Source organism: Hylobates moloch, unplaced genomic scaffold (assembly GCF_009828535.3).
Source record: "Hylobates moloch isolate HMO894 unplaced genomic scaffold, HMol_V3 SCAFFOLD_5, whole genome shotgun sequence".
In the NCBI taxonomy this organism is placed as follows: Eukaryota; Metazoa; Chordata; class Mammalia; order Primates; family Hylobatidae; genus Hylobates; species Hylobates moloch.
The window spans coordinates 78,469,917-78,497,483 of record NW_026652280.1 but is presented as its reverse complement, the minus strand read 5'-3'; the positions used below and the strand labels follow the sequence as shown (position 1 = coordinate 78,497,483).

General features: G+C 43.1%; 2 protein-coding genes across 15 annotated transcripts in view; one reads left to right on the top strand and one right to left on the bottom strand.

Annotated features, from left to right (window-relative positions):
• Positions 1-7,843: 7,843 nt before the first annotated feature.
• Positions 7,844-12,810, top strand: MRPL16 (mitochondrial ribosomal protein L16). Its single transcript, XM_032152975.2, has 4 exons — positions 7,844-8,031; positions 8,702-8,767; positions 11,090-11,238; positions 12,115-12,810. The coding sequence occupies exons 1-4, from the start codon at positions 7,977-7,979 to the stop codon at positions 12,598-12,600; spliced, it is 756 nt and encodes a 251-aa protein (XP_032008866.1). The 5' UTR covers positions 7,844-7,976; the 3' UTR covers positions 12,601-12,810.
• Positions 12,811-13,009: 199 nt separating this feature from the next.
• The window catches only part of STX3 (syntaxin 3), a 58,598-nt gene continuing 44,040 nt past the window's right edge, over positions 13,010-27,567 (bottom strand). For 4 of the 14 annotated variants that reach the window (XM_058438734.1, XM_058438730.1, XM_058438731.1 and 1 more), the window contains 6 exons: positions 26,702-26,810; positions 25,746-25,819; positions 25,404-25,538; positions 23,463-23,573; positions 21,564-21,677; positions 16,278-18,517 (listed from right to left, as the gene is read on the bottom strand). In XM_058438734.1, coding sequence (XP_058294717.1) covers positions 21,594-21,677; positions 23,463-23,573; positions 25,404-25,538; positions 25,746-25,819; positions 26,702-26,810 — 513 coding nt within the window. In that variant the 3' untranslated portion in view covers positions 16,278-18,517; positions 21,564-21,593. Of the gene's footprint in view, positions 15,754-16,277; positions 18,518-21,563; positions 21,678-23,232; positions 23,344-23,462; positions 23,574-25,403; positions 25,539-25,745; positions 25,820-26,701; positions 26,811-27,567 lie in introns of those variants that run through there. The other 10 variants (XM_058438736.1, XM_058438732.1, XM_058438733.1 and 7 more) reach the window with 10 other exon arrangements.

The following is a 27,567-nucleotide window of genomic DNA, read 5'->3' as shown; positions in this document are numbered from 1 at the left end:
ATTCCCTTTGATCAATAAATTTCTCCTTTTGAAAGTGTCCAAAAGAAATACAAAATAACAAAAATGTACAAGGCTGCTTATTGCAGCATGGCCTATAATAACAGATTTGTAAATAATTTAACTGAGCAGCAATAATTATTCATTACGATGAACACATTCATAGAAATACTTTAATATAACCCGTGAATACTGAGACAGGAAACAATAAGATTAATTGGCACTGTTCTTTCTTCTTGGTCACACAATTAAAGAGTTGATGCATTTTTTGCACCTGTTGACTTAATCGATGAGAACAGCTGAAATAGCTTTCTTGTAAAACTTCCAGTAACTCTTCCAGTTGAGACTGAATTTAATTTACCTTGAAACCTCTGGAATAAGTGTAGACACATTAATTTTGTTCATGGCACTATGGTAAATGCTCAAGAGATGTTTGTTGAATGAACAGACACTTGCATGGAAATCCCAGCTCTGTGCAATGATCTTAATAATCTTAATGATTTCTGTGTGTTATATCCACCATTATCATGTACATAATAGGATTCCAGTAAAATAATCTATGTGTATGTGAAAGTCCTTTGTAAAGAGTAAATCATGGTAATATGTTAATGGTTAATATTTTATTAGAGAATATTGTTTTTTGTTCTGGCAAAATCTATGGTATCATTGCCCTTTCAGAAATGCTCTAAACAATGTAGAAGCTAATTTTTTTTCTTTTCTTTTCTTTTCTTTTTTTTCTTTTGAGATGGAGTCTCACTCTGTCACCGAGGCTGGAGTGCAGTGGCACAATCTCGGCTCACTGCAACCTCTGCCTCCTGGGTTCAAGTGATTCTCCTTCCTCAGCTTTCCGAGTAGCTGGGATTACAGGTATGCACCAACACACCCAGCTAATTTTTGTATTTTAGTAGAGATGGGGTTTTACCATGTTGGCCACACCAGTCCCGAACTCCTGAGCTCAAGTAATCCACCCACCTTGGCCTCCCAAAGTGCAGGGATTACAGGCGTAAGCCACCACACTCGGTCTGTAGAAGCTAAATTGATGAGGAAGCTAACATTAACAAGTCCCTTGAGGAGTTCTGCATGCTTGGAGTGAAGAAGTTTCAAGGTAATTTATTATGACATTATGGTTACATTTTGATCAGCAAAAACCCAAGTGGTTTTTTAAAAGATAGTGTACATGCACATGCATGCATACACAAACACACACACACACAGAATTTTTTGGGGAACTTCCATCCCATTTTCCATAACAATAATGTACTAATTTTCATTCCCACTAACAATGTACAAGAGTTACATCATTTTCTCCACATACTTGCCAACGTATTATCTTTCATCTTTTTGATAATTGCCATTTTAACAGGTGTGAGGTGATAGCTCATTGTAGTTTTAATTTGCATTTCCCTAATGATTAGCGATGCTTACCATTTTTGCATGTACCTGTTACTCTTTGTTGGTCTTCTTTTGAGAAATGTCTGTTTAGGTTCTTTGCTTATTTTTTAATTGGTTATTTGTTTCCTTGCTGCTGAGTTGAGTTCCTTATACATTTTTAATATTAACCCCTGCTGTTTAATTTGCAAACGTTTTCTCCCATTCTGTCTGTTGTCTCTTCATTTTGTCAATTATTTCCATTGCTGTGTAAAAGCTTTTTACTTTGATGTCATCCCATTTGTCTATTTTTGCTTTTGTTATCTGTGCTTTTGAGGTCATTTCCAAAAATTCATTGCTCACGCCAATGTCGTGGAACTTTTCCTGTATGGCTTGGTGAAAGAAAAATATCTTGCGCCCCCAGAATCATTAATCTAAAGGGAAAAGTCAAGCTGGGAACTGCTTAGGGCCAACCTGCCTGTCATTCTAATCAAAGTCGCCCCTCTGCTCACTGAGATAAATGCATATCTGATTGCCTCATTTGGAGAGGCTAGTCAGAAACTCAAAAGAATGCAACCGTTTGTCTTTTATCTACCTGTGACCTGGAAGCCCCTTCCCCACTTCGAGTTGTATAGCCTTTCCAGACTGAACCAATGTTCATCTTACATATGTTGATTGATGTCTCATGTCTCCCTAAAATGTGTAAAGCCAAACTGTGCTGTGACCAACTTGGGCACTTGTCGTCAGGGCCTCCTGAGGCTGTGTCACAGGCACGCATCCTCAACCTTATTAAAATGAACTTTCTAAATTAACTGAGACCTGTCTCAGATTTTTCAGGGTTCACATTTTGGTAACCACAGGCGGATTCTGAGTGGAGGTGCCTCTAATCTTTGACAAATCTCCTATCGGTCCTTGGTACCAGCATGAGCTAACTTTATGGCTCAAACCAAAAGGACAATTTGCTGAGGTCTGGGAGCACCCCCTCCAGAGAATCCCTGATCTCCCAAAATTTGGTCAAGATCTAAAGTTTATTTTGCTGTATAACTCCCTTTTTTTGTTTGGTTTTTTTTTTTTTTTTTTTTTTGGAGTTTTGGCAATTTTCTGCTTCATAGGATAATATTTGATTTGATTCAAAGGAAATGAAGGGGTTTTGTTTCTAGATGGTAAAGAGTCTTCACCCTAGACCATCCCTAGGTAATGATAGATTTGTTTGGATAAATAAAATTAAAAACAATGGCCTTTTTTTTTTTTTTTTTTTTTTTAAACGGAGCTTGTTGTCCCCAGGCTGGTACATGGGCGGTCACTGCAACCCGGCCTTCACCTCTGCCTCAGTCATACTGGACTACAGGCCCCCCACCACCCCGGTTTTAGTAGAGACGGGGTTTCACCGTGGTCTCGATCTCCTGACCTCGTGATCCGCCTGCCTCGGCCTCCCAAAGTGCTGGGATTACAAGCGTGAGCCACCGCGCCCGGCCTCAACCAACTGGTCTTAGTTTCTCCTTACCATTAGAGTGCTCAGTGATCATATAAGTTGTGCGATCACTTGTTTTGCTTAACTGGTTTTTCTTTGTTCTTGTTGTTTGTTTCTGTTTTTGTTGTTGTTTCAGTCTTTTCCCACTGGGTTTGACCAGTTCTATTCAACTTGATCAAATCCAAGGGAATGTTCCAAATTATGGGGAACGAGGCCTCTGAAGTGGCTAAATTCCCATAAAAAAAAAAAGAAAAGATTTTTTATTTTGACTACTTAAGGAGCTTTATTTACATAACAAGGCCACCTTTTTGCTAGCCAAGCCAAACTGAAAGAACAATGGCTGTATTTCTGAAAAAACAGAAATACAGTAATAAGATTTAAAAACATTTATTTTAAAAGGAGCTCAATGGTTAAAGGTCACCCTAATTAAAAGCTAACATCCAAGATGTGTATATGTATGTGTGCATGTGAATGCGTTTGTATTTAAAAGACCCTCATATTTTTGTTTTGTTTTTCTCCTAGGACCCTGTCTTTTTTTGAGCAAAAGTTTTTTCCCACTTAGTTGACTGAATTCTGGTTTCTTCATTTACTTCTGTCTCTCCTTTATCTTGCCCCCTCTGTTGCATAGGGGACCTAAAATAGTTTAATAATAGCCTGGGGTTCCTTAAAGAAAACTGAGAAAGCGCCAGACTCCCTTTGGGGGAGAAAACTGTTTTTCCTTATGGAACCCCAAGAATGTAAACAGACAAGTTCATCTCAGTTCTTAAACTGTTTGCTTTTGTATTATGTTACCTGTTTTGTTTTGGTTTTTTTGACTAAAATAGTTAACTGCAACAGAGCTTACTCTGGTTTTTAAGGAAGAGCGTGGTTTAGACGCTAAGATACGTCTTCGTTAAAAAAAAATTTTTAAGTGCACTGTAAAAGCATCACATTGTCAAACCTCATAAAATGATTTCTCCAAAAGATTTTAATAAAAGGGGGAAAATGTGAAAGAAAAATAAATCTTGGAACCCCCAAATCACTAACCTAAAGGGAAAAGTCAAGCTGGGAACTGCTTAGGGCCAACCTGCCTCCCATTCTATTCAAAGTCACCTCTTTGCTCACTGGGATAAATGCATATCTGATTGTCTCCTTTGGAGAGGCTAGTCAGAAACTCAAAAGAATGCAACCATTTGTCTCTTATCTACCTATGACCTGGAAGTCCCCTCCCCATTTTGAGTCGTACAGCCTTTCCAGACCAAACAAATGTTCATCTTACATATGTTGACTGATGTCTCATGTCCCACTAAAATGTATAAAATCAAACTGTGTTCTAACCACCTTGGGCACATGTCATCAGGACCTCCTGAGGCTGTGTCATGGGCACGCATCCTCAACCTTGTTAAAAAAAACTTTCTAAATTAACTGAGACCCGTCTTAGATTTTCAGGGTTCACAGTTTCTTCTAGTAGTTTTGTTACAGGAAAGTGTCTCAATCCAGATCTCAAGAGAGGGTTTTTGGATCTTGTGCAAGAACGAACTTAGGGGTGAGTCCACAGAGCAAAGTGAAAGTAAGTTTATTAAGAATGTAAATAAAAAAGAAAGAATAGCTACTTCATAGACAGAGCACTCCCAAAAGCAACAGGAGAAACACATCTGCCTTTGGTATAATGCTCGTTTATATGCAAGATAACAAAGCAAAAATATCAGGGGGAGATGTGTTCTACTACAAGTGCTTGTGACAAAGGATTGTTCATCTTTGTGTAACTACTGTCTTTTGCAAGAATCTATATTATTAAATTGAAAGTGAAACTTATTCTTTTTTTTTTTCTGTGAGACGGAGTTCCGCTCTTGTCACCCAGGCTGGAGTACAATGGCAGGATCTTAGCTCACTGCAACATCCGCCTCCTAATTCAAGTGATTCTCCTGCCTCAGCCTCCTGAGTAGCTAGGATTACAGGTACCCACCATCACGCCCAGCTAATTTTTGTATTTTTTAATAGAGACAGGGTTTCACCATGTTGGCCAGGCTGGTTTCGAACTCCTGACCTTAGGTGATCCACCATCCTTGGCCTCCCAAAGTGCTGGGATTACAGGCATGAGCCACCACATCCGTCTGTGAAACTTATCCTTACACTAAGAATGCTTTTGTTATTAAGATATTGGGACATCGAGACATTTCCTGGGACTAAGTCCTGAGCCTGTTCAGTAAACATAATTTTGTTTGTTTTTTGGGGGTGGGGTCTTGCTCTGTTGCCCAGGCTGTAGTGCAGTTGCGCTATCACAGCTCACTGCAACCTCTGCCTCCCTGGCTCAAACTATCTTCCCATCTCAGCCTCCCAAGTAGCTGGGACTATGGGCATGCACCACCAAGCCTGGCCCTGGTAAACATTATTAACTGTTCCCTTAACCATAAATATCCTGTGACTAGGAATGCCTAATCTCCTGGCAATGCAGCTTAGTAGACCTCAGCCTCATTTTACCCACCCTTTATTCCAGATGGAATCACTCTGGTTCAAATGCCTCTGATAGTTTTACACTTTCAGGTCTTATATTTAAATCTTTAATCTATTTTAAGTTGAATGTGGTATGAGACAAGGGTCCAATTTCAATCTGCATGTGAATATCCGGTTTCCCAACATCATTTGTTGAAGAGACTATCATTCCCCCATTATGTGTTCTTGGCACCTTTGTCAAAAATCAATGGACTGGGCCAGGCGTGGTGGCTCACGCCTGTAGTCCCAGCACTGTGGGAGGCCAAGGTGGGTGGATCACCTGAGGAGTTTGAGACAAGCCTGGCCAACATGGCAAAACCCCTTCTCTACTAAAAATAGAGAAACTTAGCCAGGCGTGGTGGCACGCCCCTGTAGTCCCAGATACTAGAGAGCTGAAGCGGAAGAATGGCTTGAACCCAGCAGGCGGAAGTGGCAGTGAGCTGAGATCGCACCACTGTACTCCAGCCTGGGCGACAGAGTGAGACTATGTCTCAAGAAAAAAAAAAAAAATCAATGAAGTATAAATGTATGTGTTTATTTCTGGGCTTTCTATCCTATTCATTGGTCAACGTGTCTATTTCTCTGTCATACCGTGCTGTTTCGATTACAATCAATTTATGTTTTGAAGTCAGGGAGTGTGACACCTCCAGCTTTGTTCTTTTTGTTCCAGATTGTTTGGGCTATTCAGGGTCTTTTGTGGTTCCAAATGAATTTAAGGGTTGTTTTTCCTATTTCTGTGAAAAATGACATTGGAATTTTGATAGGGATTGCACTGGATCTGTAGATTGCACTTTTTGACTCTTTTGAAATAAACAATAAGGTAGAAGTTTTGGGGTACCAAAAGACTTAGAGACCAATCAAACCGTGATTTTATTGCCACTTGATTTTTCACTCAAAACAATATTGCACAATATTCAACTTGAGGACTAAGCTCTGATTTTTTATCTTGCCCAAATTCCTACCTAAGGGAATCATGCCCTACAAACCATAAATTCTCATCAGATAGGTTTTATTTGACCCTATATATTGTGACTTACTTTTCAATGTGGCTCTGGCATAACATTATGAGACAAAGAAAAAAATATTTAACCCCAAAATATATTTCTTTGCCATATCTTGAAATTGCCCTGCAAAGTCTCTTGTGGGAAAAATCCACAATTTCTATAGGTATTCTCTTTCCCCTTTGTTTTCCTTCCTTCCTTCCCAGATCCAGGAGACAATCAACTAAGAGCCAGGCATATTTTTTTTTTCTCTGTCTTGCCCAGGCTGGAGTCTGGAGTGCAGTGGCATGATCTCAGCTCACTGCAACCTCCGCCTCCTAGGTTGAAGTGATTCTCCTGCCTCAGCTTCCCGAGTAGCTGGGATTACAGGCACCCGCCACCACGTCCAGTTAATTTTTTGTATTTTTAGTAGAGACGGGGGTTTCACCATGTTGGTCAGGCTGGTCTCGAACTCCTGACCTCAGGTAATCTGCCCGCTTCAGCCTCCCAAAGTGCTGGGATTACAGGCGTGAACCACCGCGCCCGGCCTCCAGGCACCCTTTTAACCAGATAAAAAAACAATTTACAACAGTCTTTCTCTAAAGTCTGCTATCTAAGAGCTTCTTCTGCATAATAAAACTTGGTCTCTACAATCATTTATGTTTAACCTGAACATTCCTTTCTATCCATCCCAGGTGTTTAGACAAACTCAACCAATTGTCAACCAGAAAATGTTTACATTTACCTATAGCCTAGAAGCCCACCTTGACTTGTCCCGCCTTTCTGAACCAAACCAATGTATTTCTTAAATGCATTTGATTGATGTCTCATGCCCCCTCTAATATGTATAAAGCCAAGCTGCACTTCTACCACCTTGGGCACATGTTCTCAGGACCTCCTGAGGGCTGTCACAGGCCATCGTTGCTCATATTTGGATCAGAATAAATCTCTTCCAATATCTTACAGAATTTCACTCTTTTCATCAACAATATTGTTCATTCACTGAGATCTCTGGAATCACAGACTGTGCTCAAATTCTGATGGTACTGTTTTCCTGTTGTATGACCCAGAACAAGTTAAATTATTTCACCCTCAGATGGAATCTGCAAAATAAGTATAACGACTTATCTCATAGATTCGTTGGCAGGACTAACGAATGAGGTACTCAAGGACACATTGCAATTGCCCTATACATGTTAAACCATTGCCAAATCTGGTATTCTCCGAATGTCTTTGAGGGGTCCCCTAGAAAAAGATCTCAAAGGCTGTGAATCGTAAGGGATCACCTTGCTAAGCAACCGGCAGGCACTGACAGTTGTACTCCGCAGAAAAATAAATAAATAAAACAAAAGACTCCCCGCCCCGCCGCCCTCTTCTTCTGGGGAAAGACTGGGGATTGGAAGGAGAATCCTAGAAAGCCAACAGGGAACCTGCGCGTGGCTGGGCGGACGGCGCCTTTGACCGGAGGAACTCAATCTCCTCCGGAACTCAACCCCCGTCGCTCGAGTTTGTTTCGCTTCCGTCGGGACTCTGCGGAGTGGACCGGAGTGAACACAACTTCCGGCCCCACTGAGCGGTGTCCTGAGCCTATTCCTCCAGCTCGGTCCGCTGGAGGTCCGCTGCCTACCTTGGTGCAGGAGACAGCTGGAGTCGCTGGGGGAGCTCCGCGCCGCCGGACGCCTGTGACCATGTGGAGGCTGCTGGCTCGCGCTAGTGCGCCGCTCCTGCGGGTGCCCTTGTCAGGTCAGAAGTCCCTTTTTGTTCCTAAAGACTTTACCCCTCTTCCTGCCCCACCCTCCAGTGCTTTTTCTCCCTAACCCAAAAGGCGGCTCTGCATGTGCTTGGTGAAGCACTGGTTAGGGACTACGCTATCCCACCGCCGACCTCCGCCGTAGGGGTTCGTGCAAGAGAGTCACAGCTGCGTCGAAGTCGGCGCCCAGAGACCCCGGCTAGCCTTTTGCGGAGCCTGAGCCTTTGAGTCCATTTAGTGGAATCCGCATCCCACACAAGACTCCTCCGGCGGAAGTACTTTTGGGCGGGCGCGGTGGCTCACGCCTTTAATACCAGCACTTTGGGAGGCCGAGGCGGGCGAATCACTTGAGGTCAGGAGTTTGAAACCAGCCTAGCCAACATGGTGAAACCTCATCTCTACTAAAAATACAAAAAAATTAGCTGGGCGTGGTCGTGGGCGCCTGTAATCCCAGCTACTCGAGAAGCTGAGGCAGGAGAATCTCTTGAACCCGGGAGGCGGAGGTTGCAGTGAGCCGAGATCGCGCCACTGCACTGGAGCCTGGGCGACAGAGCAAGACTCCGTCTCAAAAAAATAAATAAAAATAAGTAGTACCTTTGGCCCAGGTTATATCGGGGTCCCGGCCTTGTTACCTTCGTCATTTAACTTGATTTGTCTTTGTAGATTCTTGGGCACCCCTCCCCGCCAGTGCTGGCCTAAAGACACTGCTCCCAGTACCAAGTTTTGAAGGTGAGAGCTTGTCTTTCTCCTGTTTGTAAATCTTTTCTCTGATGGAAACCAGGAGCGGGTGGGAGATGACATAGGAGTGTTCTCGTGTTTCCCATCCCCGTTCACTCTTTCAATAAATATGTTTTTAGAGCTTACAGTTTTGCCAACCAATATTCTGAGCACTAGAAATAAATCAAAGAACAAAGGAAACCAAAAAAGTTCCCTGCTCTTACGGAGCAGCGTCTAATGAGATAGCTCCCCTAACGCCTCCCACTGGTGTGTGTCCCATGGTCCACTCAGCCAGTAGTCATTGGCCTGAAATCTGGATTTTTGGCTGGGTATGGAGGCTAACGCCTGTAATCACAGCACTTTAGGAGGCGGAGGCGGGTGGATCACTTGAGGCCAGGAGTTGGAGACCAGCCTGCCAACCAGGTGAAACCCCGTCTCTACTAAAAATACAAAAAATTAGCTGGGCGTGGTAGTTTACACCTGTAATCCCAGCTACTCAGCAGGCCACTGCACTCCAGCCTGGGCAACAGAGTGAGACTCTGTCTCAAAAGAAAAAAAAAATTCTGGACTTTTGATGTTCTTTCCAAATAAGTTTACATATATGCAGTCATCTAACGATATATGAAAAAGCTTTAATTTGTTAAATTTAAGCCACAATGTCGTAAAACTAGTTTACTTTTTAAAAAAGAAATATACTGGAACCCTCAAAAAAATGAATAGGGTCTGTACATCTGAGGGTCTTCTGTGCAGAACTGTTAAACCACCATATGTTTTGAAAGTACATTTTGACTTGTAGGTGAAAGAAAGCATTACTAAGTTTCTCTGTAGCTACATATAGAAGCTGAGGGGCAGCTTCTGAAACTCTGATAGTAATAATTTGATATTTCCTCAAACTCTTCTATTTTGTATTTGTCTCCATTATAAAGCCATACTTGGTTCACTTTAGAAATTTTAAAAAATGATTTGTATGTTAACTTTTTTTCCCCAAATTGTCAAGGATGATAAAGAAGATGTCACATGTCTGGCCTGAAGTTTTGCCCACGCACCCAAACCTGGCACACTGACCTGTGCAGGTCTCAGCATAAAAAGTCCCTGCATATATGAGAGAAAGAGCATTGATCAAAGGATTCCTAGGTTGTAAGTTTCTCAACAAGAATGTGGCAGAGCTGGAGAACTTAGATATTTTTATGTACAATATAGTATTCTTCCACTACCCCCATTAACATCCAGAGAGGCAGGGAAATATATGTATATATTTTTGTGACATGGTATGTAGCTTTGCTGTTGAACTGGATGGCATAGACCAGATTATAAAATGTTTTTAGCCCTCGGGTTCCTCTTCTATAAAATGGAGATTAAAAATACTACCTGCCTAATATCCTGTTTGTTGATCTGGGTAATAGTGATGTGTGTTCATGTGTTCACTTTCTGGTAATTCACTGAGCTGAATTACCAAATTATCAAATTTGGCCCTTTGATATAGCTGTGTTAACTTTGACAAGTTTAAAATTTTTAAAAAGGGAGCCCTGAAAGAATACCAAGGCTATAAAGTTATTTTAAAGATTAAGCAAACTAGTGATTTCCAAACAATCCCTGTTACAGTGTTAAGCACAGAGTTGGTGATTAATAAGTGCATTTGGATTCAGAGGATAAAACTTTGCTGTCTTTAAAGTTTTAGAGGCTGGGTGCGGTGGCTCACGCCTGTAATCCCAGCACTTTGGGAGGCCGAGGTGGGCGGATCACGAGGTCAGGAGATCGAGACCATCCTGGCTAACACAGTGAAACCCCGTCTCTACTAAAAAAATACAAAAAATCAGCCGGGCGAGGTGGTGGGTGCCTGTAGTCCCAGCTACTCGGGAGGCTGAGGCAGGAGAATGGCGTGAACCCCCGGGGGCGGAGCCTGCAGTGAGCCGAGATCGTGCCACTGCACTCCAGCCTGGGCGACAGCAAGACTCTGTCTCAAAAAAAATAAAATAAAATAGTTTTAGAAACATTTGCATTAGCCACTGTCACAGCCAGAAGATTCCAGTGTCACTAAAAGCATCTGCAAAAATGTAATATACCTTTACAGTTACTGTTCAGTGGTAACTTTAAGACTTTCAGGCTGGATATGGTGGCTCACACTTGTAATCCCAACACTTTGGGAGGTAAAGGCAGGAAAATCACTTGAGGCCAGGAGTTTGAAACCAACCTGGGCAACATAGTGAGACCCTGTCTCTACCAAAAAATGAAGAAGAAAGAAATTAAGACTTTCACCTGTTATAAATCCTTCTAGGAAAATAGATCTTTTGAGATGTGTAGTTTTACTTTATCCTGGTTGTTTGTGCTTTTTAGATGTTTCCATTCCTGAAAAACCCAAGCTTAGATTTATTGAAAGGGTACCACTTGTGCCAAAAGTAAGAAGAGAACCTAAAAATTTAAGTGACATACGGGGACCTTCCACTGAAGCTACGGAGTTTACAGAAGGCAATTTTGCAATCTTGGTGAGTGAATTCAGCATCAAGCAGCAATGGGATGGAAGCTAGGGAATAACAAAATCTCATACTCCTTGAGATAATTTAGTCTCTTCCTCCACAGTTTTTATTAGAACTGCCACCAGTTGCTCTTTAAACTGATATGTACAGAGGCTACTGGGTACCCAGTAAACATTTGGGTTATACATCTTTTTTTTTTTTTTTTAATGTAGAGTGAAAATAACGTAAAAGCAGGAGAAGGAAGGGGCTAGCTAATTTGCCCCATAATCAGATCATGAGATCTTTTCAAGCCCTGGTAAAAATAAAACCATCCACAATATAGGATGTGGAAGACAGCTGTTTCCTTACTTGTTGAGTAGCTTCCATGAAGACTTGATGTCAGCAGCCACACAAATGGGTGTGCACTAGGATTTATTTTCCACCAGGCAGCCAGAGTGATATTCTAAAGTCCTCTTCCTGCAGCCTACATAATCACCCCCACTGACCTCTCAGAACCTGCTGCCCACTCTCCCCATTCCTCACCCTACTCCAGCCACATTGGCTTCTGTTCAACTTGCCAAGCCCTCTGCTGTGCCAGGGCCTCCACATAAGCCTTTCTTATGCCTGGCACACTCCTCTCTTTTCCCTTGGCTAGTTCTTTTTATTCTGGTCTTAGCTTTAGATGTCACTTCTTCAAAGAAGCCTTCCTGGCTCTCCACTGAAATGGGTCCCCCTTCACCCTATTACTGTGTACCCTAGGCTTTATCTCCATGGGACTTATTAGAACTTAGATTTTTATTTTCAATCGTATCATTGAAGCCACAGTTACTAGAAGAGACAAAATAATAGAGCCCATAGAAGATATTGAAGTCCGCATGTGTTTCTAATTCTCCCATTCACTTTTAGGCATTGGGTGGTGGCTACCTGCATTGGGGCCACTTTGAAATGATGCGCCTGACAATCAACCGCTCTATGGACCCCAAGAACATGTTTGCCAAATGGCGAGTACCAGCCCCTTTCAAGCCCATCACTCGCAAAAGTGTTGGGCAACGCATGGGGGGAGGCAAAGGTGCCATTGACCACTACGTGACACCTGTGAAGGCTGGCCGCCTTGTTGTAGAGATGGGTGGGCGTTGTGAATTCGAAGAAGTGCAAGGTTTCCTTGACCAGGTTGCCCACAAGTTGCCCTTCGCAGCAAAGGCTGTGAGCCGCGAGACTCTAGAGAAGATGCGAAAAGATCAAGAGGAAAGAGAACGTAACAACCAAAACCCCTGGACATTTGAGCGAATAGCCACTGCCAACATGCTGGGCATACGGAAAGTACTGAGCCCATATGACTTGACCCACAAGGGGAAATACTGGGGCAAGTTCTACATGCCCAAACGTGTGTAGTGAGTGTAGGAGATAACTGTATATAGGCTATTGAAAGGAGGATTCTGCATTTCTATTCCCCTCAGCCTACCCACTAAAGTCTTTGGGTAGCTCTTAAGCCATAACTAAGGAGCAGCATATGAGAAGATGATTTCTGAAAAACAATGTTATTTGTTGATTTAAAAAGAAAACTGTATTTTTATTAAATAAAATTTAAACATCACTTCAGGATATAACTTCTCATTGGTCATTCTTAATCCCTTAAAAGATTAAGAAATAGGCCTGAATGACTGTAAAGAGTTCTTGGTCCTCCTGGGGTGTAAGAATGAACATGAAGGCTGAAACAAATGTTTGTATTCCCCCATCTATGATGCGAGTCTCACTTAAATGTTTATACTGCCTTTTATATGTACACACTTCAGGAGCCAGTTTCTGTGATATTTTACTAGGTTAAAAACACATTTTTAGAGTAAGAAAAAAACAACAGTACATAGGTCAATTCATTCAACATTTATTGATGCCCAGCTACCCATCTTCTCACAATCTTGGAAGGGGGATGTTGGACAATAGGCAAGGAACATACCCGTTGCCTTTTAGCAAAAGGAACCGATGACAAAAGTTAGAACTGCGTCGCCTTTTCTGGGTCTGAAATTCTCCAAAGAGGGAGGGTGTTTGGCTCTATGTTTGTGCCCCTGCAGAATCTAGTACAGTGCTATGTGCCATGCACCACTTAAATTCTTACTGCTAGTGAAAGAGGGCCCTCTGGGACTCAGATCCTCACAGCTCCAGCTCTGTTTGCCCAGATTAATGTTCTCCAGACCTAACCAGCTGCAGTCTTCTATCCCCTATTAAAACTAAAGGAAGCACAAATTAATAGAAGTATCAAAGCATTGGCTTTTGAAGGTGGGTAGAAAACAGCACTGACCAAAATATTTTTTAATCCACTTTCTTAAAAAATAATGTATCAAACAAAGAATAATTTACTTTCAAAAGTACAAACTTAGCAGTTGTGTGCTCCTCACAGTTGTATACTGTGATTTTTTCATGAATTTTAGTTACATAATCACTAAATAAAGTTATCTGCACTAGAACTCACATTCACATAGCTGGCTTTAAAGCTGAACACAACTGAAACTTGAATGGAATTGGGGACAGTATTAAGTATTAAGAACACTTTCTTTTTTTTTTTTTTGAGACGGAATTTTGCTCTTGTTGCCCTGGCTGGGAGTGCAGTGGCGCGATATCGACTCACTGCAACCTCCGCCTCTTGCATTCAAGCAATTCTCCTGCCTCAGCCTCCCAAGTAGCTGGGATTACAGGTGCAAGCCACCATGCCTGGCTAATTTTTGCATTTTTTTTTGTAGAGAGGGGGTTTCACTACGTTGGTCAGGCTGGTCTCGAACTCCTGACCTCAGGTGATCCACCTGCCCCGGCCTCCCAAAGTGCTGGGATTACAGGCATGAGCCACCGTGCCTGGCCTATAACAGTTTCTTACACATACATTACTGGCCAGCAGTTTCAGCTAGCAACACAAATCAGGTGAGAGGTGAAGTGAGTGATAACCTCATTCACCTTTCTCACCTGACACCTTTATCTGTTCTTTGTTATGGTTCATGGAGTGTTCTACTGATGTGTGAGTTCAGTCATACTATAAACCTGTTTATTTTGTGGGCCTGTATTTCGTTATTGAACCACAGTCCTGGGGCCAGCCATCTTCTCCACAGATTAAGAGGCTGTTGCTAGAACTCCACCATCACCACCCATAGAAAAAGCACTTTAAAGTTTCATGTTGTGGTAATGGGGAGAATGGTTGGTAGCATTTTTGCATAAGTAGATCAGCCCATTCCCAAGCGGCTTTACACAGCCTCTGATAGTAACAAACCACGTTCTCATCGGTACCTTAAAGAGTTTAGGAGTCAAACCCAAGGATTTGTCCATGACTGAAATAAGAGCTTAATTATAAGTAATTAAGTCAGCAGATATTTGAGTACCTGTAAGCAGCAGGCGCTGTGCTAAAAAGTGGGGACACAGCAGTGAGCAAGATAGGCATGTGCTTATCCTTAGATAAACTTCACTTTTAAGACTACTACTGAAGCCTGAAAGAGGAAACAGATGTAGGGTAGTCAAAGGTGAGACCTAGAGGAGGCTGAAGAGCAGAAGTGCCCTGACTTGACCAACTCACAGCAGTTCAAGTAAGATCCTGTTGAGTTAGGTATGCTACAATATCTGCCCATCACAGCCATACTGCACGCGCAGGCTGTAAGTTTCACTTCCTAAAGAGGCACCCACTCTGCTTGCTTCTCTACCCTGCAGTCCTCCTAATCAGTCCTCTGCCTAATCAGCTGTGTATCTGTACTCCCTGTCCCTGTCCTCCACCCAATTCTGTATACGTTTGTTCTTTGCATAATTCTTAATAAGTAGTTGATTGCTGCCCTGTTTAAGAAGTTTCATAATGGAAAGAGGAGAAGCTGATGAGTCTGCGTGGAGAAGTGATGGTACCACAGAAGTGGAAGGAGGATTAGAAATGCCAGTCGATCAATCTGTGAGGGCTGTGGGAAATAATAGAAAAACGGAGGAAAAAAATCATAGATTATATAGCATGGTGTTCGTGGTTGGATCACCAAATCCCTCTCTTACCCAGGGTAAGGGACTATACACAAGTCTGTGTTAACTTTCATTAATCGTGAAAGGGAAGAAATTTAATTTGAATTTACTGTGTGGCTGGCCCTCTTCCAAAAAGTTCAAGATGCACCTAATGCAAGAACTAATTCTTGTTCCTTTTGTCACTTCCAGATACCAAGGCTCAAACTGTTTAGCAGGAATCAATATCCTTCACCTGTACAAAGAGCATTCTGCCACACCAGGTTATAGGACAGATTGCCACCTTCTGTCTCCCCCTCTCCTCCCACAGACTACCTGCTAACAGTTAATTCTTCACTCATTTTTCTGTCTCTGAAACATCCCTTTCTTAGTTTTCTCTAACCTTTATTAGCACCTAATCCCACCCAGATTAAGGCACCTAGAGTGCCCCCAAGATGCAAAGGTTTCAAGTCAGTGAAAGAAGGCCTGACCCTCCCCATAGATGGCTCACCTTTTTCAGGCAAATATGCTCCCAATGGTGGAAGCTAAGATGATCGCAAGGATAATACAGCAGATCATGATCATGATCTTCTTCTGCTCATCCAGACAAGGAAAGAAAGAATACATGAGAAACATCATCGCAAAAAGTATTCTGCAGGGAGACAAGTGCATGTGGACATGGAAGAGGGTGTGAAGGAAGAGAGCAACAAAAGGAAAAAGGAGATGGATCTGGCTTCTAGGGCCCAGAATGCCAACAGAAATGTTATTTTTGGTGAGACATTCAAAAGTTAGATCAAAAGGATTCCCAGGGGATATTTGGTATGGTCATTCTGCCTTCTAGATAACATCGTGACAGATCTCCCCCATTTCCTCCTAAAGCCAGATACTCCCAAGGACTGAACCAAATTCTTTTCGGGGGAACACCTCAAATCTGAAACACAAACATAGTTACATTGCATTCTGTGGGAGTTAAACCATGTTCAAAAATTGCACTTTTGAACCATCTGATCCAGCACATGGCTTAAAAAGATGTGAACTACATTCTAAAACCTGAATAAAAATCACCACATGGTGGCACCAGATCACTGTGTTTCTGCATGGAGACAGAGCCAGAACCGTTTCACAATCAATACAAAGTCATTTTTATTTTTAAATTAGCAATAAAATAATCAAGTTTACATTTAAAAAATACAAAGAACAAAAACCTTCACATGTTGTATTCCAAACTGTAAGCCCCAGGCCTCAATGTCAGAGGAGAGCAAAGGCCTTTAGTGATTTTGTCTCTTGTTGCTGGAGCCCATCCACTGTCTGACATCATAGCCATGGGCAAGAGCATATCGCCTTGGCTCTGTCTGAGTGCTGGATTGTGACCAGCCGTAAGTAGCCTTTGCAAAGGAAGCTAATGGACAGTGCCTGGATTAAGGGTGCTCACCCTATCCTAGAAAGTGTTAAAGTCAAAGCTGAAAATATACGTGGTACCCAAAATTAAGGAGACTGCCAGAGACCAGCAGGGGATCTAAGGGATTTACCACTGGGTTAGCACAGACACTACACTTGAAGATTTCCTGGCAGCTGCTGCTGCTGCTTCCATGGTAAGAATTAAGTGAAACAAAGAACCTGCCAAGCTCATTAACCCAGTAGCAGGAAGAGCTACTGTGTAGCCTCTGGTGTTCCCCAACTGACTCAGCCCTGCAGATGGGACATCCTGTAGGCCATGTGAATATCAAGTTACTGAGGGATGTTCTCAGGACAAGCCTAGCATAGGCAGCAGGTGGGGAAGGGTGTCAAAAAATTATACTTTCTGTCTGCTAAGCAGAAAAACTTAATTGGGATCAATTTAGCTCACTCCAGAGTTCTCATTTTATTCTCCCAGTATTCATCCAGAAAACAAGTTTCTTGATGATATGGGAAGATCACATTTCCACAGTGATTCATTTGCAGGTAAGCAAATGTCCTTTACCCAATTTTTATCCTAGCTCAAAGTTGGCTTTTTTTTTTTTTTGAGGTCATAATAGCTTCCATTTTTATTTCCTTCTTCCTGAGACACACACTTATATGTACATACATCTCATACACAATTAGAATATATCTGGAACACATGAGTGAATACACCAGTGTCATGAAATATTTCCAGAGTTTAGGATTCTAGCACCTTGTCCCTTGTCCAATTTAAAATCCCTGATTATTTTTGGCCCCAAGGCAATAGTCTCACAAAGCATCACTTTCTAACAATGAACAGCCAGTTTCTAAGACTCAGACATGGAAACATATTCCATACCCTCAGCCTTTTGCAAAGCATAACCTCAGATGACTGTATCATCCTGGTCCCTCCTTGAGTAAACACGAGAGACTACAACACAGAGAAAAATCAAAGTTGCCCCCCAAGCTGAACAACTAAGAGCTTAATTTAAGGCTGAATTTCAAACAAGTCAGCTCTTCAGACCAAAATGACATCTGCCAGTCTGTCATGAGGCATGTTTTCAGGACATACGGGCAACAAACAGGATTGGCATCCTGCCAGGTAGAAGACTCAGATCCAAGCCTTCTTGTTGCCAAACTTAGAAGAATCCTTCTGCTTTGTTAAAGATACTCCCCTAAAAAAATACATTGCAGTTTCTGGGAGAATACTCCATGAGGTAGAAAAATACAGCACCTTGGGAGGGTCTCACAAGAGCTTTCCCAGGTGCAAGGCATAATCTGACACACAACAGGGAGGAAGAAAGCTGGGTGGGTTCACACAGTCCAGGAGAAAAGGTACTTGAGAGCTGGTGGGGCAGGAGGAGGCTCTGAGGAGAACTCAGGGTCGCATCAGGTAGATCGCATTCCCCCAGGGCTAGATTGTTAGCTGAGTCAGGTCCAAGGGTGGTCGCAAGGAAACAAAGGAACAGGTCGCACTCGCTCTCAGGAAGGCCATTCAGACTCCATTCTCATCTGAAGACAAGGGTGGCCACACCAGTCTGGAGTGAAATCAGTTTCTAGGAGGCAGGGAAAGGAGGAGCTGATCAGTACACAGGAAGAAGGCAAAGGGCCACAGAAGGAGTCAGCCACAAACCTGGAAGGTGGGGAGGAAAGACCAGAAATCGCTATGAAATAGACAAACCCAGGACAGAACCTGGAGTTAAATATCCCACTGTACAAAGAACAAAAAGCCCTACTGTGAGAGGGGAAAAAAAACAGAAAAGCCTCTAGGCCTTTTATAAGCCTTCTCACAGGCTGTCCACACCCATGGAAGGACGTGGTGGGAAGGGACAATCCCTAGTGAAAACACCTGCTCTGCAGGTCCCACAGCAGCGCCGCTCCTGAAGACAGGCTGCAGGAGCTGCTTTCTGGTTCTCGATCTTCATGAACTCCCTGCTGCCTTTCTTTTAGAAAACAGAAGGACACAATGAAAAGCATATGGAAAAAGTTCAGGGGTCATATTATGGCTGCTCCACCTTATGAGCTATGTAGCCTTGGGCAAGTTCCTTGACTTCATTGCTCTTTCCCCGTCTGTAAAATGAGGATACTATGATCTTAGAGCAAGCAGCTGGCACATTACTAGGAAATATAAACACACTGTCTACCCTCCTGTTCAGAGACCTCTCTCCCTTGGGTGACATGGAGGAAGAGGGGAGTCCAGACCTAGGCAACAATCAGTCTTGACTTTGCTAGGGAACATGCAATACACTACAAAAAAAGCAGCTTAACAACTGCTCAGCAATTTAGCAGGTTAAAGATAGGGTTAGTCAACCAAAAACAACATATTAATTAGTCTGCTCCTCTTAATGATTCATATACCTTCTGAAGTCCTGGAATTAGGAATAGAAAGGGGCACCACGAATTTGCACATCATGTTTCATCCAAGGATATGGAAAAATAACAACTCTTATATCTTTTTAAAGTTTCAACATCTATTTCAATCAGATTGTTCAGAGCCAAACCAAAATTTAAATTTAAAGTTCACATAAAAAAAGTCAAGGGCTAGACTCCAAGTGCCAGAAAAAAGACGGGAAAAAAAAATCAACCAACCACCTGTCTATGAGAGGCTGTTCATCTCACTGTTGCTTATCTTTCAAGATGAAGTTGAATGCTCAATGCTATAATAAGCTGACTTTTAGATCCTGTGGTCACATGGAAGGAGGAGGAATAAGAAGGGACACATTGAAACAAATATAAAAGGAAGGCACAGCTCTGGGTACTGGCATAGTATTATGTGCCAAGTCTTAAAAATGTTTATACCTGTTATTTCAGTAATCCAACTTATATGAGTTGGTAATAAAGAGAAAATTTAAATGAGAAAAATATTAAATAAGGTTAGTCACACTGTTAGCTATAGAAAAATAACATAAACCTCGAACATTGTGAAAATGTTAAATATTTGAGAGTATGGCCACAATCTCATATTGAAAATTAGATTTACAAAGAGATTTTAATGCTGTGGAATAATGCTAACTAGGTACAAAACTATGGATAATATAGTCTGAACTATGTAAAACTATGTCTGAGTATGTGAACATGCCACAAGGTTATCAGCAATAATATTAAAAGTTCATTAGTTTTATGTTTTCTGTATTTTATAGTTTTTTTTTTTTAACAATGCATGCTATATTTTATTCAGAAAAATATTTTAAAAGTCACTGGCTGAGCGCAGTGGCTCATGCCTGTAATCCCAGCACTTTGGGAGGCCAAGGCAGGTGGATCACTTGAGTCCAGGAGTTCAAGACCAGCCTGGGTGACATGGCAAAACCCCGTCTCTACAAAAAATATAAAAGTTATCCTGGCGTGTTGGTGTACACCTATAGTCCCAGCTACTCAGAAGGCTGAGGCAGAAGGTTGCAGTGAGCTAAGATCGCGCCACTGTGCTCCAGCCTGAGCGACAGAGCAACATACCATCTCAACAACAAAAAAAATTTTTTTGTTTTAAAGTCACAAAAGTCTTAATAGTCCCAATAACCAGATTGATATGCTCACTACTATTAAATGTGATTCAGGCCGGGTGCGGTGGCTCACGCCTGTAATCCCAGCACTTTGGGAGGCCGAGGCGGGTGGATCACCTGAGGTCAGGAGTTTGAGACCAGCATGGCCAACATGGTGAAACCTCGTCTCTACTAAAAATACAAAAATTAGCTGGGTGTGGTGGCAGGTGCCTGTAATCCCAGCTACTCGGGAGGCTGAGGCAGGAGAATCGCTTGAACCCAGGAGGCGGAGGTTGCAGTGAGCTGAGATCACGCCACTGCACTCCAGCCTGGGGGACAAGAACTAGATTTCATCTCAAAAAACAAACAAACAACAACAACAACCAAAATGTGATTCAGGCCGGGCGCAGTGGCTCACGCCTGTAATCCCAGCTTAGGCAGGCAAATCACCTGAGGTCAGGAGTTCCGAGGCCATTCTGGTCAACATGGCAAAACCCCATCGCTACTAATAATACAAAAATTAGCAGGGCACCATGGCATGTGCCTGTAATCCCAGCTACTCAGGAGCCTGAGGCAGGAGAATTGCTTGAATCCAGGAGGCAGAGGTTGCAGTGAGCCGAGATCATGCCACTGCACTCCAGCTTGGGAGATAGAGCAAGACTCTGTCTCAAAAACAAAAAAACAAACAAAAAAAAAACAAACAGTGATTCAGTGGTAAGTCTATCATTTTTAACAAATTTTCAAGAAAATTAATAGTCTAAATTTTAGCATCACTATCCTCTAAGGTTCTCCAGGCTTTATAGTTAATGGTAAGTGGCTACCTTCTTTTACAAAGAGAAGCTAGGTCCACTGTTAGCCGGGTGAACTTGGCCCTGTTATTCAACATTCTCTTTGACTGAGTTTCTTTGTCTGTAAAATGTGCATAATATTGTATCTGTCTCAAAGGACATTGTAAGGATTCAATGATATGTGTATAAGGTGTTTAGTACATTGTCTGGTACAACACAACACTCAAAAGTGTGTTAACTATCATCATTTAAGACCCAACCAGTCAGCAACAAACTCTGCAAATCCAAATCCCAATTCAGAGTTTCATTTACATTGAAAAGGATAGAGAAAGTAAAGCCCAACATCCATGAAAATCAGTAAGAATTCAGAAGACAGACTCCAGATCCAAGACAGAGGTGTACCCAACTTAGAAGCATGCTTCCTGAGTAAGGGGAGTCACCTGGGGTGCTCAGGTATGCTGGGAGAAGTGGTAAGAAATACGACAAGACAGAGACTGGGGACAGAATCTACAAGATAAGAGCAAACGGAGAGCTCATCCACGTACTGCAGCCAGAAACCAATAGAACTGTAAGGAGATAATCCACAGGCTACTGAAAGTTTTAGAAAGCTCATTGTGTCCAAGGACAATCATAGGGGGAAAGAAGAGGAATATGAAATCTCAAGCTAATTTCCTCTTGAGGAGCCAAATCCAGAGTCCCCAAGAACCACTCGTTTACTTACATTTCAGTGCAGCAGCCTCTTAGGCCACTCTTATTTCAGCCCAACGGAAAGTCCAATAATCAATGCTAAAATGCCCAGCAACACAACTACTAGCACAATGATAATTATCAATTTCTGGAGAGAGGAATAAGACAAAAACAAATCATTATTACAAACAACCAAAAAAATAAACACTCATCCAAAACCCAACCCCGTCACCTCTACATAGAAAATATCTTACCAGTCTGAATAAGAGGCCTACATCTCTACACACAGACATCCTTCTAGGATACTTTATTTATTTTTAAGACAGGGTTTTTCTCTATCACTCAGGCTAGAGTGCAGTGGCATGATCATGGCTCACTGTAGCCTCGACCTCCTGGGCTCAAGTGATCCTCCTGCCTCAACCTCCTGAGTACCTAGGACTATAGGCATGCACCACCATGCTCAGCTCATTTTTTTTATTTTTGTAGAGACAGGGTCTTCCCATGTTCCCCAGTCTGGTCTCAAATTCCTGGGCTCAAGCAATCCTCTCACCTCAGCCTCCCAAAGTTCTGGGATTATAGGCATGAACCACCACACCCAGCCTAGGACACTTTAAATTTCTTAAATTACTTCTAGGCTAGGAATGCCAGCAGAGGGAAATATGGGGCCTCTCTCAGCTCTCACTGCAATTCTGTATATGTGGACAGATAGAATCAGAGCCACTATCATGGGGTCTCTAAGGAGCAGTTGGCCAAGATAAAAAGTCACTGACAGATTTTTTCCATTTTAAGAGGGAATGTAAAGGCATTTTTGATAGAGTTCTAATTTCCTACTTTTGCCCATACTCCTACGTGTCAGACCCAGTACACTGCCTGGATATCAGAAAATGACACCCAACCTGGATTCACCATGTAAAATAACTTCCCAGTCCCCTAAATCCCTGCATAAACAATAGGTAAAGTTGGATGAAAAACAAAGAACTAAAGAACAATATCAAAGCCCAAGAGAATCAGTCAAAGGAGAAAAGTCTAAAAAGCAGAAGCCACCAGAGCTGGATACCCACAGTCATGAGCACAGAAGCCTAGAAGCCCTTAAGCAGCAGGGGCACCAGAGGGTGGGCAAATACAGTGGTGTGGTAGAAAGAGAATGATTGGGATCTGAACTTGAATCTCAGTGCCTCTACTTACTAGGTGGCCTGAAGCCAGTTACTGAGCCCGACCCTCAACTGTCTCATTTATAAAGCAGAAATAACAGGTGCTCCATCAGATATGACATAATGTATAGATAGCGTTAGCATGAGCTAGGTACAAGGTAGAGAAAAAGAGAAGGGAGGCGGGGCTTGGGCGCCTGGAGTGGAAGACAATGAAGAGAAGATTTCTGAACAGAGGAGTCAAGTTTAACATCTGAAAGGCCCATGAGCTAAGTCCAGGAGAAGATTAACAGCACCACCTGGGCCGTGCATCCATCCTACAGAACTGCCTTTCAAGTGTGGGTTCTTGGGGAGATAGCTTGTGAGCCAGATCCATGCAAGGCACACCTGGGAAGGAAGGGCAGGCAGCTGGTCTCTAGGAAAGGCTGAGGGAGGGGTTGATGAGGCCACGACAGGCAGGGAGGCGTGGGCTCAAGGACACGGGTGGGGGTGGCCGGGAGAGGAGATACTAGTAAGACAGCTGAGACGAAGGACAGCTGAGACGAAGGTGCTCACCCTCCGGGCTTCACTCTGATACTTGACAGCCTTTTTGGTATCTGCCACGGCCCGTTCCACAAAGCCCACTGACTGGTCCATGTTGTTCTCGATACGGTCAATCATGGATCCCTTTCCCCAGATGCAAGAGGTAGTGGCAGCAGAAACAGAGACAGGGAGAGGGAAGAGAAAGAGCGAGACACAGCAAACAAAATGGACTCTCTTGTCTGAAGGCCACAGGAGAGTCTCACCTTCCGGGCCTGACTCTGGTATTTCACAGCTTTTTTCGTTTCATCTCGTGCCTTCTCCACGTGGTCCACTGTGTGCATGACATTCAACTCTATGTTATCTAACATCTCACCCTGCAAAGAACAGACTCTGGTTACACCCAGTAAACATCCCAGGATAGTCCTAGCCAATGTGGGGAAGGGATTCTCTTTCTTACAATCTTCAGTGGCAAGAAGAGCATCCAGAAACCTTGATGCATGGCCTTCCATAGGACACCCATTCACAGTCCTTGGTGGTGGGGTGGTGGTCACTTGTTCAAGAAACATTCACTGAATTTTACTAATTCTCTGTGACCAGCACGCCACTGGACATCCAGAACATACTGTCTAGATGCCTGGTAACTACCTATAAATATACTCTGAGATATCTCCGGACAACCTTTGTTATTTTTTTTACACTTAAGCACATGGAGAGGAACCGAAATAAGGATATCTCATTGTTATTAGGACATCACTAGGATGCTGGCCTCTTCCTGGTCATTCAGACCTGAATCAACACCATTCAGCCTGAATTGAGTACATTCACTAACTGCAGAAGAGTGCCTGGCACACAGTACGTGCTCAATAACTATCTGAGGTGGGGAACATTTGCTTTCTCTAAGTTATTTCCAGGCCCTTTAACTGACAGACATTGGGTTTACCCAAGCTATTTGGTTATATGTTCCCTTCCAGACAGTGGTCTCTTGATAAGCTCCCCAACCATTTCCTAGCAATCACTTCCTGACAGGGAAGTTTGATCATTCCAATTAATCTTAGGCATCTTAGGAATTCTCAACTACCCAACCCAACTCTATCACTTTATGGCCGTCTGTAAACAGAACAAGGCACTTACCACCACTTGAATCTCAAGCCAGTTCCTCGGCAAGGCAGTGTAGGGGAAAAGAAGAGGTGGGATGGAGGGACTTAAGAAATGGTCTCAGAGGCCAGCCAGGAATGGGGGGAAGCACCCAGGCCCTCAGCAGGGAACCAATGTCAAAAACTAGTCAAGCTGTGCTCGAGCTTCAACTAGGTTGTGTAGTCTGCCTACTACGGAAGCCACTTTCTCTCCTATCCAAGTGTCAGAGCAGCTGGAAGTTCATGGCAACAGTGCACAGCACCATGACCCTGTGGCACACTTAACTGTCCCATAAGAACTAGGAACCGTCTAACTATGTGAAACTAGCACCCTATGCAGGCAATCCAGAATTCTATCCCGAGCAAGCATGCCTGGGACAAAGTAAGCTGTCAAACTAGCACCACGAGTGTTTCGAGTCTTTCTGTCAATGCTATTTTGCTACTCCTTCATTCATGTTGTTGTCTGCTCTGTGCCTTAACAAAAGGTGCCAAAATTAAAAAAAAATACAAACAGAAAAAAAAATGGAAAAAAATAAAAATTTATGTTAAACCTGAGTCTTCCCTGTGAACTAGAGAAAAGATCACATTTTCAATGTCATCAGTGAACTAGTCCATATCAGCAGGCTGTTTTAAAACGTCACCATTAGGAGCCCCGATCTCTGATTTTTAAGAAAGAAAAAAGACAAATCCTGGAAGGTCAAGCTGCAGTGAGCTGTGATCACACCACTGCACTCCAGCCTGTGCAACAGAGCAATACTCCATCTTAAAAAAATAAAAATAAAAAATCCAGGGGAACTGGGTACTTGACAGAACACATCAAACCCTGTATCAACTAGCAACGACTGCAAGGCCATAGGGACGGGCAAGAGTGACAAGGCTAAGATCACCCAAAGTGCCAACATTCAATTCGAATGCACACTTTCCCATGGGATTCTGTTTCTCCTTTATGCAAATTCCCAATGGTTCTCCCACCCTACCTCACTGGCTTCCAGTATTCCCTTCCTCCCTGTTCTCAGGAGACCCTGAGCTTTCCTCTCCTCCCTCCCCACGCTGGGACTCACTGCCACTTACCTGATTCTCCACCAGCATGGCGATGTCCATAAACATGTCGTGAAGCTCCTTGATGCTGCTCTCCAGCCTCACAATGTCCTTGTGCCGTCCCTCAATCTCACTGAGGGCTTGCTTGGAAATCTGTGAGTCAATGATCTACAACAGGCCACACACAGACTGTTAGCTACCCCTGCAAGAACGGCTTCTCCTACCACAGCCCTCACGCACACTCCTGGGGAGCTCCTTGCCTCCCTGAACTCCCTGCACCTGCAGCTCCCCCTCCACCTGCTGGATTGCATGAGCTCCGCAGTGGCCTCCCTGCTCATGAGAGGGATGTGCTATCCAAGCACACAGGGCTCTCACCCCAGAAGTGAAGATGGCTGGGTTGCCACTCTCCAACATCTCCTCCAGCTCCTCATCGGTTGTCTTTTTGCCGGCTTTGTAACAAAAGAAGTAGAGTGTCAAATATAAGATCACAGTGGAACACCATCTGAGAAGGTCCCTGAAAATTAGGAACGTGACTTCCCTATAAAGACCATGGCCTTTACAACACTCCCCCAATTGCCTCCTGGCTCATCTTATTTCTCCCTTAATCCAAGCCATTCTTAACATTATCAGCACTTACCTTCCTAAAGCACATATCTCATTACATTGCTTCCCAGCTCAGAACATTTCCCTGCCCCATTCACTACACTATGGCGTCCAAGGCCCTCATAACATGCTAGTTCATGGGCAAGCCCTCCCTCAATCCCACCTAACCTTACGCTACTCCAGACACACTCTTTTTCCAGACCCTAGACAACCTGCCACTCCTAAACACACTTGCTCTTTCTTGATTATGTTCATACCATTCCTCTCATCCAAAGCACCTTCCACTCCACAGGCCCTGCCTTCCACATTATTACATTCCTAAAGGGTACAGCTTTATTTATTTCTCTAATCCTCCCAACAACTTACACCACACTTTTATCCTCCCAGCAACTTACACCACACTTTTTATTTCATAAATATGCTTTGCTGTCAAACAGACAGCAAAATGATACAATGAGTCCACAGGAGAGCAACTGTTTGGCAAGCATTTCCCCTCTATATAGGAGACAATGCTGGACCCCATACAATAAAATTACTTGGGCCTGATAAACACGGTGTCCCCTTTCAGCCTACAGCACAGCATTCAGGATGTGCCAGTGTTGTAGGAGCTGCCCTAGACTTAGGCACAAAATGTGCTTCCTGCTTGCTCTACCAGGGCCTCAAAACTTGGGATGGACAACCAGGTGGCAGGAAAGGTGGAGGGCACACGCCAAACCTCAAGTACATACTAATTTCGAGCTGCCGCTGGATTCGCCCTTTGCTGCGTTCTCGGAAGTCCACCTGAGCTTCATTGTATTTGGTCATCACCTCCACAAACTTCCGAGAAAGAACAGAGTGCTGTGGGATGATGTAACATGCAGTCAGGCCCCAGTGGTTCTGTAACTGTTATAGAACCCCTCCGCACCCCTACACAGCCATCTACAGTAGCACTGGACTTGGAATCAAAAAACCAGGGGTCAACCCAAGTTTTTTGTTTCCTAGCTTTGCACTACTAGGAGAGTCCACTGCCCTTTCCAAAGCATGGTTTCAGCACCAGTTTACTGAAACCGGTTTACTGCTGACCTCACGTGGTAATAGTGAGGCCAGAGGTCATCTCTAAATCTCTGAGCCCTACATTCACATGGACTAGTAGCATTTTTCTGGCACAACACTTGGCTTGCATTCTAAAACTGTCAGATTCCCTTCCCACATGTTATCCTTACAAAAGATCCTTGAGTTCTTACCCTAAACTCATCTCCCCAACTTTTCTTGCTTATAAGTAGATGCATTATCTCAACAGCCCTGGATGCCTAAGCTAAAACCTTCCTAATAATTTTTATTCCTTGCTCACTTCTCAGCATCAAGCCCTACTTACTGGTTTCTCCTTTGGAAAATCACCAATATGTATACTTTTTCCAAACCCACTACCACCACACAAATTTAGACCAAAACCCTTGCAAAAACCTAACTAGGGACCTCCAGTCTCCTGCTTCTTTCCCACTTGTAAACAGCTTTCAAATGGCTACCATAATAATCCTCCTAATATACTGCTGCCTGAAGCAAATGCCTGTAAGTTATAACATCAGATCCAAATTCCCTAGAATGGTCCTCAAAG

Excerpts from the sequence above, each read along its gene's own strand:
- MRPL16 (XM_032152975.2), top strand. The coding sequence starts at position 7,977 with ATGTGGAGGCTGCTGGCTCGCGCTAGTGCGCCGCTCCTGCGGGTGCCC. Across the intron at positions 8,032-8,701 it reads CCTGCGGGTGCCCTTGTCAG|ATTCTTGGGCACCCCTCCCC; the intron begins GTCAGAAGTCCC and ends TTGTCTTTGTAG. Across the intron at positions 8,768-11,089 it reads CCCAGTACCAAGTTTTGAAG|ATGTTTCCATTCCTGAAAAA; the intron begins GTGAGAGCTTGT and ends TGTGCTTTTTAG.